This window comes from Nerophis ophidion, linkage group LG09 (assembly GCF_033978795.1).
Source record: "Nerophis ophidion isolate RoL-2023_Sa linkage group LG09, RoL_Noph_v1.0, whole genome shotgun sequence".
NCBI classification, from domain to species: Eukaryota; Metazoa; Chordata; class Actinopteri; order Syngnathiformes; family Syngnathidae; genus Nerophis; species Nerophis ophidion.
In genome coordinates, this window is record NC_084619.1 from 75,533,713 (window position 1) to 75,548,325 (window position 14,613).

The following is a 14,613-nucleotide window of genomic DNA, read 5'->3' on the forward strand; positions in this document are numbered from 1 at the left end:
AGCTTTATTTTAAAGAACAAATCTTAAGGTAGACTAAACATATGTTTATTATTGCAATTTTGTCTTTAAATAAAATAGTGAAAAAAACAAGACAACTTGTCTTTTAATTGTAAGTAAACAAACAAAGGCTCCTAATTAGTCTGCTGACATATGCAGTAACTTATTGTGTCATTTATACACCTATTATTTTGTCTACATTATGAAGGACAAATGGTAGAAAATGAATTAATTATTTACTTATTCTTTTGATGTTAATATCTGCTTATTTTCTCTTTTGACATCTTTTATCTACACTTCTGTTAAAAAGAAATAATCATGTATTATCATGTTGTTTGATACTTTGCATTAGTTGTGGATGATGCCACAAGTTTGGGTATCAATCCGATACCAAGTACTTACAGAATCATACATTGGTCATATTCAAAGTCCTCATTAGTCCAGGGACGTATTTCCGGAGTTTGTAAATATAATAAAAAACTAGAAAAAAATGAAAAACATATTTTGTGATCCTAAAACATATTGATTTAATCTTACTAGTATCGACTAAAATATGCTCTTGTATTTGGTATCGTTACACTGAATGTTGGGTGTAGATCCACCCATGGTGTTCGTTTACATTCAGGTACGGCATCATTAGCGGTAATGCCGGTGAGCTACGGTGTGTAGTGAAGCATCTTTAGCTATTCCTCGTCCTGCAGTGATAATGGTACTTTACTTGTCGCCATGGAGGCGAGGATTAGTGATTTAGAAGAAGCTAAAACACTGCAAACTGCGGAAGGATTTTAGCTTCACATTTTTTTTTATTTTTAAGCCAAAACGTGTCCGTTCTCCCTTTTCTGTCTACTCACTCTTTTAGCTTATAAGTCGTCTGTGTGTGTGCACTGCCGAACATGCTCCACTGCTCGTAAAACCAGCAATGTAATGACGTGATGACGACTGGAGTGGTGGAAAACCGGTACTTTTTAGAAATTGGTATATATATAGTATTAAATATGATTCATTAGTATCGCGGTGCTATACCAATACAGGTATACCGTACAAGCCTAATATTGATATACAACCATTTCAAAAAGAGATATCTAACACACCAAGACACTTTTTGTCCGACCAAAGACGGCAAAAACCAAATCATTTTGAGTCTAAGATGGTTGTGGTCTTAGGTGTGCTAGGACTCCGAGGGAATTTGTCCCTTAAATTAGCCCTAAAACGGGTGAGGGCCAACAATAACAAAACATTTACGAGCAAAACTCAATTCCAATTTATCTGGAACACGGTAAAAATTCACAAGCGCACATTTTTGTATCTTTTTTTTTGTGTGAAGTCTATATATAACATCCTTTTTTTTTGTAATGTTATATATAGACCTCCCAAAAGAAAAAAAAAAGATACAAAAATGTGCGCTTGTGAATTTTTACCGTGTTCCAGATAAATTGGACTTGACAGATAACATCCATTATATATAACAGGTTAAAAAAAAAAGATGTAGAAAATATTTGCTGTGTACCAGCCTCAGGACCACGGTAGAGGTCTGCGTCCTCACTCGGTGGTCTTTCATGTCTAAATACTCAAGACTCTCCGAGGTTTCTCATTGTCGTCCCACCGGGTTGAGTTTTTCCTTGCCCTGATGTGGGATCTGAACCGAGGATGTCGTCATGGCTTGTGCAGCCCTTTGAGACACTTTTATATTTAGGCCTATATAAACAAGCATTTATTGATTGATTGAGAGTCTTAACAAAAGTCATTGGACACCATCAAATTCGGTTTCTAAGATTCCTTATGATTGATGGATGAGATCTGTTCGGTTCCCCGCTCGGTCCAAAGTGGCTTTAAGTTCCAATTGTGCGAGAGAATCGCCCAATTGTGTTCTCCTGGGTTACATTTTGTTTTTCCTGGGAGTTGTTTGTGCAAATAAGCAGTGATGGACAAACTAAGCTACAAGTTATTCCATCCATCCATCCATCTTCTTCCGCTTATCTGAGGTTGGGTGGCGGGGGCAGCAGCCTAAGCAGGGAAACCCAGACTTCCCTCTCCCCAGCCACTTCGTCCAGCTCTTCCCGGGGGATCCCGAGGCGTTCCCAGGCCAGCCAGGAGACATAGTCTTCCCAACGTGTCCTGGGTCTTCCCCGTGGCCTCCTACCGGTCGGACGTGCCCGAAACAACTCCCTAGAAAGGCGTTCGGGTGGCATCCTGACCAGATGCCCGAACCACCTCATCTGGCTCCTCTCCATGTGGAGGAGCAGCGGCTTTACTTTGAGTTCTTCCCGGATGACAGAGCTTCTCACCCTATCTCTAAGGGAGAGGCCGCTTGTACCCGTGATCTTGTCCTTTCGGTCATGACCCAAAGCTCATGACCGTAGGTGAGGATGGGAACGTAGATCAACCGATAAATTGAGAGCTTTGCCTTCCGGCTCAGCTCCTTCTTCACCACAACGGATCGGTACAACGTCCGCATTACTGAAGACGCCGCACCGATCCACCTGTCGATCTCACCATCCACTCTTCCCTCACTCGTGAACAAGACTCCTAGGTACTTGAACTCCTCCACTTGGGGCAGGGTCTCCTCCCCAACCCGGAGATGGCACTCCACCCTTCTCCGGGCAAGAACCATGGACTCGGACTTGGAGGTGCTGATTCTCATCCCAGTCGCTTCACACTCGGCTGCCAACCGATCCAGTGAGAGCTGAAGATCCTGGCCAGATGAAGCCATCAGGACCACATCATCTGCAAAAAGCAGAGACCTAATCCTGCAGTCACCAAACCGGATCACCTCAAAGCCTTGACTGCGCCTAGAAATTCTGTCCATAAAAGTTCTGAACAGAATGGGTGACAAAGGACAGCCTTGGCGGAGTCCAACCCTCACTGGAAACGTGTCCGACTTACTACCACCAATGCGGACCAAACTCTGACACTGATCATACAGGAAGTGGACCGCCACAATCAGACAGTCCGATACCCCATACTCTCTGAGCACTCCCCACAGGACTTCCCGAGGGACACGGTCCAATGTCTTCTCCAAGTCCACAAAGCACATGTAGACTGGTTGGGAAAACTCCCATGCACCCTCAAGGACCAAGTTACAAGTTACTCTCGATTAAATGTAGCTAAGCTACAGGGGAAGCTATCCATGGAGAATTGTAACAAGCAAAAGTAGACTATATGGCCAAAAGTATTTGTCCACCCATGGACGAGTCTGGGTTTGGAGCCTTGTAGGAACACTTTGTAGCGGGCCCCTTCCAATTCCAACATGACTGTGCACCAGTGCACAAAGCAAGGTTCATGGATGACAGAGTCTGGTGTGGATGTACTTGACTGGCTTGCACAGAGTCCTGACCTGAACCCAAATGAACACCTTTGGGATGATTTAGAACAGAGACTGGGAGCCAGGCCTTCTCCCCCTTTTGGAAGAATGGTGAAAAAATTCACATGTGAATAACGTAGATCTAGTTTATTAAACAACATTATTCACATGTGAATAATGTAAATACAGTCTATTATACATTTAAGTACATTTAAGTTGATGTATTCAACTTTTATGATCCTTCAATGATTCAGAGTTTCTCTTTTTATCAGAGTTCTTGGCGTGCATAACCTCCATTAAAAACAGGTTGTCTTCAAATTTCCTCCAGATAAATTCAAACAAAACAGAAAGTCTAATAATTGATATCAGATAATCAGTCCGTATCTTTGCAGGGTCACTGCGGTCAACTGACAAAAAACTGTTTTTAATCATCTCAGAAATATTTCTAAAGTGAGAAATTTGTCGTCAGAATTGGATCTGGAAATGATCATTCGGGCGTTCATTTCATCTCACATTGACTATCACAATTCTCTGTTGACTCTCTTCAACAAGTCAACGCTAAAGAGACTTCAGACTGTACAAAATGCAACTGCCAGACTTTTGACCGGTGCACCCAGAACAGCCCGTATCACCCCCGTTTTGTCCAGTCGTCATTGGCTTCCAGTTAAATTCCGCATTGAGTTGAAGATTTTAGTCCGTGCGTTGCATGCTGGGGACTTGTCAGGTTCAAACACAGATTGCATCTATTAAACAGACAAGAAGCAAGGAATTAAACAGAGACAGGATTCAATTTAGCTCAATGAGGAGAAACGTCTGAGCTGCAGCTCCGTACAGTCCTTCACCACGCTCTGACAAAATATTGTACACCTCCTCTTTCATTTGGACTTTCCCTTATTGCATGGCAACAGTTGTTTCTAAGGGTGAGGGGGTCGTAAACAGCCGTCGTCCTTGGTCTCAAAACAGTTCAAAGAAGAGATGCCTGGAGCTGGCGTCAGGTCCTGCTTCCCCTCTGCATTGTAGATATCGGTTCGAGACAAGATCTTCCTGTGGATTACAATAGATCAAAGAAACCAACACCTTCATGTCGCTTCCCATCCTATACAGTGGAGTTTTACAAGCCTTTTGCTTGGTAAGATCAAAGACAGCTTTTGTCTACTCGCCGGGAACTCATGGAAACACAAAGTTGTGTGATAACTTAGATACAATTATTCAGCACTGACTTGCCATGCCCCTACTTCTCAGGGCGCAGCCTCCGGTCTTTAGACCAGGGTCTTCTAAAGATCCCCAAAACTTGTTTTTTTAAAACCTGTAGAGACCTGGCATTCCAGGCTACAGCTCCCAGACTCTGGAACAACTTGCACCAGCCCTTCTGTGATCTTGACTGTGTTAAATCTTTGAAGAAAAACATTTAAAGAAATATCTTTTTAGTAAAGTTTTTAATTAATGCACCTTTTAACTATCATTTGCAATCCACTTTGTATCCTTTTTAATGATGTTGCCCCTGTGGTTTTAGTTGAATTGTTGTTTTACTTCAAATATGTTTTTAGATTTTTTCTGTAAAAATTGCTTTATAAATAAAATGTACTTACTTACTTACGTGATACATGGGTCAAAAAGTACTTAAGCTACAGGAAAAAAATGCGACTCATTAAAAGAGTTGCTAAGCTAGTGCCAAGCTAGTGGGAAATGTAGTTAAATTACATAGCTTTGCTAATGTTTAGGTTGTGAGTTCAAACCCTGACCGAGTCATACCAAAGACTATAAAAATGGGAGCCATTACCTCCCTGCTTGACACTCGGCATCAAAGGTTAAAATTAGGGGTTATATTACCAAAAACGATTCCTGGGCGCGGCCACCGCTGCTGCTCACTGCTCCCACTGTTGAATATGCTTATCAAAGATACACAAATCCTTGCATTGGACATTTTGGGCCTTCAGTCTCAGGTGTGGTTTTCTACTCTCCACAGGATTGGACTTCTTATTCTGGAAAAACCTCTGGACCGGGAAACCACGGACCGCTACCGTCTGGTCGTCACAGCCTCGGATGGCAACCCCGGAGGGGTGAGGCACATTATTCCCTTTTGTCAATTTTTTTATTCTAACAAATAGACATCAGTTGGTTGCTCATTTAATTGTGATTAGTCGGTATTTATGTAAGAAGATAGCAAATATATTATATAAAACAATGCCATCCATCCATCCATTTTTCTACCGCTAAAGGTAAATGGTAAATAGCGCATTTCTACCTTCAAGGTACTCAAAGGGCTTTGACACTATTTCCACATTCACCCATTCACACACACACATTCACACACTGATGCCATGCAAGGCCCTAACCACAACCCATCAGGAGCAAGGGTGAAATGTCTCGCCCAAGGACACAACGGACGTGAAGAGGTTGGTAGAAGGTGGGGATCGAACCAGGAACCCTCAGGTTGCTGGCACGGCCATTCTCCCAACCGCGCCATGCCGTCCCCGTTATATATGTAAGAAGAAAGCAATTAAGTTACATAAAACGATTGTTCTCTATATATTGTCCTTATAAAGGCTTGGTGTCCACATGCGTGGACAGCACCTTTTAGCTCTTATTTCCAAAATTGCGTACACTACTGAATTGAATTATGGCCACTTATGTGGACACTTATACTGCCATCTGGCGGTGTCAGAAGAGTACAACATACAATGGAATTTGGGGGAATAAAAGTGTAAAAATAAGAATAAGCATATCACTAAACATGACGTACACGTTTGTGTACTTATGGACTAAGTACGTCATATCAGAAGTTGATTCTTAGTTTTTATTCTACCTTGGGTCCAATAATCCCAAATAGCAAAGACAAATAAAAAAAACCTTAAGAGGTTAAAAAAGCATTGGAATTAGGAGTTATTCACTTTTGGATGAAATAATGTTATTTTTATCTACAAACTACAGTGCAATTTGTTTTGCAAAATCCTATAAAATTCTGCTTCCCTTTGTCCATAGTCTACTAACACCTGCACTAGTTCTACAAAATCCTACAGAACTCTGCATTATCAATCCTGATTTTAAAAAAATGAAGTAATTATCATCTAGATTGCAACAGTGGTGTGCTGTCAGGGCCGGTGAGGCCTTCTCTGCTGATCTTAATTAAAGATACAATTATTTTTTGTATTTACTTTCCCTAATTATCTAAAACTATTCATATTCTCTCATGTCATACTAACGTATTTCCTTGAATTGCCTCCAGGGCGCTAATTAATTCAAAATCTCTTCTCACTCCGGTGTTTACCAAAGGCATGCGGTAAATGTAGGCCTGCGCTTAAAAAATTGAGTGTGATGTAAAGATACCATCATTAAAAGCACATTTAATAAAAAAAAAAACGTTATTATGGTCTTACCTTTACTTATAAATGAAGTCCATGCGCAGCTCCTTCTGATCAAAAGCATCGATAACTTGTTTTTAGAAGTCTTCCTTATCTTTCTTCAGTTTTGAAAGTCTTTCTGTCTCGATGGAGATCTTCCTTTATTACCTCCTGCTTCGATTGAAAGTCCAGTTTAGAAAACTGTCCTATTTTAGATATGTAATCCTCCATGTTAAAAGTGCAAGCGAGAGGGAAAAAAATAACGACCGCTGCTCACTCTTGCTGCTTGTTGTCACTTCTTCTGCAGCCGAGCAGTCGCAAGAAGGAGGCGGGAGTCATTTATTGACTCATATTTGACACACGCAGCTACGGTATATTAATAAAACATAGCTGCTTACTGTTCTTTTTAGCATATTCAATAGCTTGGACCTTAAATCCTACTGAATAGCTCTTAATCTTCTTCCCTTTATGCGATTTCAAACGATTGAAATCAGCCTCCTCCATTTTGAAAATGATGACAGGTGAAGTGTCACTCGTGACGTGACGCGTTTGACCCTGCGGAAATTCTAGGCATATGCTAATTATTTGGTGAAATGAGTTTGACCCGGCGGAAATTCTAGGCATATGCGAAGTGAAGTGAATTATACTTATATAGCGCTTTTTCTCTAGTGACTCAAAGCGCTTTACATAGTGAAACCCAATATCTAAGTTACATTTAAACCAGTGTGGGTGGCACTGGAAGCAGGTGGGTAAAGTGTCTTGCCCAAGGACACAACGGCACAGACTAGGATGGCGGAAGCGGGAATCGAACATGCAACCCTCAAGTTGCTGGCACGGCCACTCTACCAACCGAGCTATACCGGTATATGATAATTATTTTGCGAAACGAGTTTGACCAGGCAGTAATTCTAGGCAGGCGCATACTATACACCCCGTGGCAATTCAAGGAATTACGATATGTTGTTCTTAGTTTTAGTTTTTATCCAATCAGAATCCAGCCATCTTATGTTGCCATGCTGTACCAAATCTGCCTTCGGAATCAAGGATGCCGGCGTCTGTGCACTTTACGCGAGCTGGCACATACAGTTGATAGATAATTGTGATCACCAATCAGATCACAAGTTGTCATCAGTAAGGCCTTCTAACTGGCCCAAGGTCGAACGTGTCCTGTGATTGAGTAGAGAGTTGCGATAGCCAATCAGATCACAAGTGGTTGACAGTAGCCTATCTATGTCCATCCTTAGTTGTCAGCAGGCAGGGTTTGAAACACACTGCTGACACCAGACAAGTCGCCAAGCAAGATGACCGTTGTGTGACGTTGCACGGATAGAAAAGTGTAAATTCAGCACAATTGATAATAACTATATCAACAGCCTATAAGCATGAGAGTTGTGTGATAACTTAAACATAATGATTCTAACAAACTTGGATTGAGGTGTGAGAAGATCAGGCTTTGTGTTAAAATAACCACTTTTGTCAGCACAACAATTGACAGTCAGGGAACAATCAGTCAGAAAACAGGATAAGGTCAGGGTAACTTTCTGCATCAAATCTTTTGTGGAACATTTTTATTCAAAACAATCAGGTGAAAGCTAAAATGTGAGATATGGTGTTGACAAGAACATTTACAACACCGATAAAAAATAAAAAAAAGTCTGGTACTCAATCTACTTGAAAATAACGGCAACATTGGCATCATATTTATGTTTGCTACATTGGTTTTATAAATAAAGTCTGTTTAATGTTGAAGGTGATGTCAACGAGTCAGGTCAACTTGACGACTCTCAGAGATGTGAGTTCATGTTTCTTTAGTCAGAGAAGGACCGTGTCCCTCGGGAAGTCCTGTGGGGAGTGCTCAGAGACTATGAGGTATCAGACTGTCTGATTGTGGCGGTGCGCTCAGTCTCCGTTATAATTCATCCCAAAGGTGTTCGATCAGGTTCAGGTCAGGACTCTGTGCAAGCCAGTCAAGTACATCCACACCAGACTCTGTCATCCATGTCTTCATGGATGTCAGGGTCTTGCTTTGTGCACTGGTGCACGGTCATGTTGGAATTGGAAGAGGCCCGCTACAAAGTGTTCCCACAAGGCTCCAAACCCAGACTCGTCCATGGTCGGACAAATACTTTTGGCACTATAGTGTATTTTTGCTTGTTACAATTCACCGGGGAAAGCTTCCCCTGTAGCTTAACTACATTTAATCAAGAGTAACTTGTAACAGGGTTCTTGAGGGTGCATGGGAGTTTGCCCAACCAGTCTACATGTGCTTTGTGGACTTGGGGAAGGCATTGGACCGTGTCCCTCGGGGAGTCCTGTGGGGAGTGCTCAGAGAGTATGGGGAATCGGACTGTCTGATTGTGGCGGTCCACTTCCTGTATGATCAGTGTCAGAGCTTGGTCCACATTGCTGGCAGTAAGTCGGACTCGTTTCCAGTGAGGGTTGGACTCCGCCAAGGCTGTCCTTTGTCACCCATTCTGTTCAGAACTTTTATGGACAGAATTTCTAGGCGCAGTCAAGGCGTTGAGGGGTTCTGGTTTGGTGGCTGCAGGATTAGGTCTCTGCTTTTTGCAGATGATGTGGTCCTGATGGCTTCATCTGGCCAGGATCTTCAGCTCTCACTGGATCGGTTCGCAGCCGAGTGTGAAGCGACCGGGATGAGAATCAGCACCTCCAAGTCCGAGTCCATGGTTCTTGCCCGGAAAAGGGTGGAGTGCCATCTCCGGGTTGGGGAGGAGACCCTGCCCCAAGTGGAGGAGTTCAAGTACCTCGGAGTCTTGTTCACGAGTGAGGGAAGAGTGGATGGTGAGATCGACAGGCGGATCGGTGCGGCGTCTTCAGTAATGTGGACGTTGTACCGATCCATTGTGGTGAAGAAGGAGATGAGCCGGAAGGCAAAGCTCTAAATTTACCGGTCGATCTACGTTCCCATCCTCACCTATGGTCATGAGCTTTGGGTCATGACCGAAAGGATAAGATCACGGGTACAAGCGGCCCAAATGAGTTTGGGTCTCTCCCTTAGAGATAGGGTGAGAAGCTCTGCCATCCGGGAGGAACTCAAAGTAAAGCCGCTGCTCCTCCACATGGAGAGGAGCCAGATGAGGTGGTTCGGGCATCTGGTCAGGATGCCACCTGAACGCCTTTCTAGGGAGGTGTTTAGGGCATGTCCGACCGGTAGGAGGCCACGGGGAAGACCCAGGACACGTTGGTAAGACTATGTCTCCCGGCTGGCCTGGGAACACCTCGGGATGCCCCGGGAAGAACTGGACGAAGTGGCTGGGGAGTGGAAAGTCTGGGCTTCCCTGCTTAGGCTGCTGCCCCCGCGACAGAACCTCTGGTAAACGGGAAAAGATGGATGGAAAGAATGAAGTTAATGTCACCTGCAAAAGTAAATCATTACAAATCACATTTTTAGTGTTGTGTCTTTGTACTGTTTATGTATTTTGTTGACTATTTATTCATTGCGGGCCGTGTGTAGTCCTTGTAAAACATGACAACTTGCTGCTCAATACGAATCTCCTCTTGAGGGATGAATATAATGAATTGAATAGAATTTAGGGATAATTTGCATCAAAGAAGGCAAGAAAGTCCAGTTTTAGTTTGCACTTCTGTTGATGTTAATGCCAGTTGGAGAGCGGGTGGAAAAGATGAGTTGAAAAATGTGATCATTAAATTCGTATTATGTTAATTACCTGCTGTTTTATGTACAAAACTGCTGTGTTATCATAACTGGAAGTGTTCAGATGTTATTAGGATGATGCAAAACAAAGCTCCAATGTAAAACATGAGATAGTTTACATTAGGAATCTTTTTCATGCTCAATAGAGTAGGTTTTTTGTGTTTATTTATTGTATTTTTTTTAAGCACAGTTATTAGATCCTGTGAGGAAGGATTTGTGGAATTTACATTGGTGTCAATGCATTTTATTTATATTTAGGGAAATTATATTTTAGGGCAAGGGATTGGTCGCCCCGGGCAGTGTTTTTCAACCACTGTGCCGCGGCAGACTAGTGTGCCGTGAGATACAGTCTGGTGTGCCGTGGGAGATTATTTAATTTGGGTTAAAAACATTTTTTGCAAACCAGTAATTCTAGTCTTCAAATGATGTGTTGTTGTTGAGTGTCGGTGCTGTCTAGAGCTCGGCAGAGTAACCGTGTAATACCCTTCCATATCAGTAGGTGGCAGCCGGTAGCTAATTGCTTTGTAGATGCAGGTAAAAAGGTGTCTTATGCTTAAACCAAAAAACAACAACAACAGGTGAGTGCACTTAAAGTTCTACTGAAAGCCACTACTAGCGACCACGCAGTCTGATAGTTTATATATCAATGATGAAATATTAACATTGCAACACATGCCAATACGGCCGCTTTAGTTGACTAAATTGCAATTTTAAATTTTCCGCGGAAGTACCATGCTAAAACATTGCGGTAATGTGCCAAACATTGAAAATATTTGGGACATTATTAAGTGTAAAATACCACAACAGAGACCCCGGACTGTTGGACAACTTAAGCTGTACATCTGTCAAGACTAAGAATTGGGCGTGGATTGTTTTCCCGAGGTAAAGGAAAGTTGCCGCGAGCAAGACGTGAATGTAAGTACATATTTTATTTATTAAACTAACAAACTACAAAAAAAGGAAGCAAACAAACGGCGCGCACAATGGCGGTACAAAAACTTGGCTGTGTAAACAAAAACTTGCACTTTGGCATAAATAACAAGAAAACTTAATTTGGAACAGGACGAGAACGGGACATGGATCATTGGCATTGATTTACAAGGTGCGTAGCAGGTGATCGAGGGTGGTAGAAGGTGATGTTGCCAAAATGAACAACAGAAACAGACAGGCTTAAATAATACTGTGGTGATTAGTGAAAACAGGTGTGAGACATGAGGACAAGGTGAAAACAAATGAGTTGCTATAGTAACAAAACAAACTAGGAAGTGCAAGAACAGGAACTGAGTGTCCTGTTCTTAAGCTGTACATCTGTCAAGACTAAGACTTGGGCGTGGATTGTTTTCCCGAGGTAAAGGAAAGTTGGCGCGAGCAAGACGTGAATGTAAATACATATTTTATTTATTAAACTAACAAACTACAAAAAAAGGAAACAAACAAAAGGCGCGCACAATGGCGGTACAAAAACTTGGCTTTGTAAACAAAAACTTGCACTTTGGCATAAATAACAATAAAACTTAATTTGGAACAAAACGAGAACGGGACATGGATCATTGGCATTGATTTACAAGGTGCGTAGCAGGTGATCGAGGGTGGTAGAAGGTGATGTTGCCAAAATGAACAACAGAAACAGACAGGCTTAAATAATACTGTGGTGATTAGTGAAAACAGGTGTGAGACATGAGGACAAGGTGAAAACAAATGAGTTGCTATAGTAACAAAACAAACTAGGAAGTGCAAGAACAGGAACTGAGTGTCCTGTTCTTAAGCTGTACATCTGTCAAGACTAAGACTTGGGCGTGGATTGTTTTCCCGAGGTAAAGGAAAGTTGCCGCGAGCAAGACGTGAATGTAAGTACATATTTTATTTATTAAACTAACAAACTACAAAAAAAGGAAGCAAACAAAAGGCGCGCACAATGGCGGTACAAAAACTTGGCTGTGTAAACAAAAACTTGCACTTTGGCATAAATAACAAGAAAACTTAATTTGGAACAGGACGAGAACGGGACATGGATCATTGGCATTGATTTACAAGGTGCGTGGCAGGTGATCGAGGGTGGTAGAAGGTGATGTTGCCAAAATGAACAACAGAAACAGACAGGCTTAAATAATACTGTGGTGATTAGTGAAAACAGGTGTGAGACATGAGCACAAGGTGAAAACAAATGAGTTGCTATAGTAACAAAACAAACTAGGAAGTGCAAGAACAGGAACTGAGTGTCCTGTTCTTAAGCTGTACATCTGTCAAGACTAAGACTTGGGCGTGGATTGTTTTCCCGAGGTAAAGGAAAGTTGGCGCGAGCAAGACGTGAATGTAAATACATATTTTATTTATTAAACTAACAAACTACAAAAAAAGGAAACAAACAAAAGGCGCGCACAATGGCGGTACAAAAACTTGGCTTTGTAAACAAAAACTTGCACTTTGGCATAAATAACAATAAAACTTAATTTGGAACAAAACGAGAACGGGACATGGATCATTGGCATTGATTTACAAGGTGCGTAGCAGGTGATCGAGGGTGGTAGAAGGTGATGTTGCCAAAATGAACAACAGAAACAGACAGGCTTAAATAATACTGTGGTGATTAGTGAAAACAGGTGTGAGACATGAGGACAAGGTGAAAACAAATGAGTTGCTATAGTAACAAAACAAACTAGGAAGTGCAAGAACAGGAACTGAGTGTCCTGTTCTTAAGCTGTACATCTGTCAAGACTAAGACTTGGGCGTGGATTGTTTTCCCGAGGTAAAGGAAAGTTGGCGCCAGCAAGACGTGAATGTAAATACATATTTTATTTATTAAACTAACAAACTACAAAAAAAGGAAGCAAACAAAAGGCGCGCACAATGGCGGTACAAAAACTTGGGTGTGTAAACAAAAACTTGCACTTTGGCATAAATAACAAGAAAACTTAATTTGGAACAGGACGAGAACGGGACATGGATCATTGGCATTGATTTACAAGGTGCGTAGCAGGTGATCGAGGGTGGTAGAAGGTGATGTTGCCAAAATGAACAACAGAAACAGACAGGCTTAAATAATGCTGTGGTGATTAGTGAAAACAGGTGTGGGACATGAGGACAATCAATCAATCAATGTTTATTTATACAGCCCTAAATCACAAATGTCTCAAAGGACTGCACAAATCATTACGACTACAACATCCTCGGAAGAACCCACAAAAGGGCAAGGAAAACTCACACCCAGTGGGCAGAGAGAATTCACATCCAGTGGGACGCCAGTGACAATGCTGACTATGAGAAACCTTGGAGAGGACCTCAGATGTGGGCAACCCCCCCCCCTCTAGGGGACCGAAAGCAATGGATATCGAGCGGGTCTAACATGATACTGTGAAAGTTCAATCCATAGTGGCTCCAACACAGCCGCGAGAGTCCTGTCCACAGGAAACCATCTCAAGCGGAGGCGGATCAGCAGCGTAGAGATGTCCCCAACCGATACACAGGCGAGCGGTCCATCCTGGGTCCCGACTCTGGACAGCCGGTACTTCATCCATGGTCATCGGACCGGACCCCCTCCACAAGGGAGGGGGGGACATAGGAGAGAAAAGAAGCGAAAAGAAGCGGCAGATCAACTGGTCTAAAAAGGAGGTCTATTTAAAGGCTAGAGTATACAGATGAGATGAAAAGAGCGTGACATGAGGACAAGGTGAAAACTATTGACTTGCTATAGTAACAAAACAAACCAGGAAGTGCAAAAACAGGAAATGAGTGTCCAAAAAACAAAACTGAACATGACTAAAACAAAATATGAACACACAGACATGACAACATCAAGCAAAAATCGAAAATAATTCCACCTGAAAGCTTCAAAAATGTGTCTCCTCAGTTCCCAAACGTTGTTAAAAGGAAAGGTCATGTAACACAGTGGTAAAAAATGCCCCTGTGACAACTTTTTTGCAATGTGTTGCTGCCATTAAATACTGAATGAATGATCATTTGCAAAAAATAACAAGGTTTTCCAGTTCCAACATGAAATATCTTGTCTTTGCAGTCCATTCAATTGAATATAAATTGAAAAGGATCATTGTACTCTGTTTTTATTTACCATTTACACAACATGCAACTTCACTGGTCTGGTATGTATATTTAAAGTATATGTCAGCTGGTGACAGTACCCCCCCCCCCCCCCCCCCCATAACACTTTCTGCATGTTCCGTCTGCCACCGCGTGCTCTGATAATCATATAAACCATCTTAATTTAATTAAATGTCAACTCCCTTGGTGGAGTTCGGGCAGCTGTCGCCGTTCCGGGCCGGGGTGAAACGCGGTTTTGGTCT

At 42.2% G+C, this 14,613-nt stretch overlaps 1 protein-coding gene across 5 annotated transcripts in view; it reads left to right on the forward strand.

The window, feature by feature from the left end:
• The window catches only part of pcdh15a (protocadherin-related 15a), a 564,893-nt gene that overhangs the window by 346,612 nt on the left and 203,668 nt on the right, over window positions 1–14,613 (forward strand). For all 5 annotated transcript variants that reach the window (XM_061911787.1, XM_061911785.1, XM_061911784.1 and 2 more), the window contains one exon: window positions 5,265–5,358. In XM_061911787.1, the coding sequence (XP_061767771.1) occupies window positions 5,265–5,358 (94 nt within the window). The remainder of the gene's footprint in view (window positions 1–5,264; window positions 5,359–14,613) is intronic.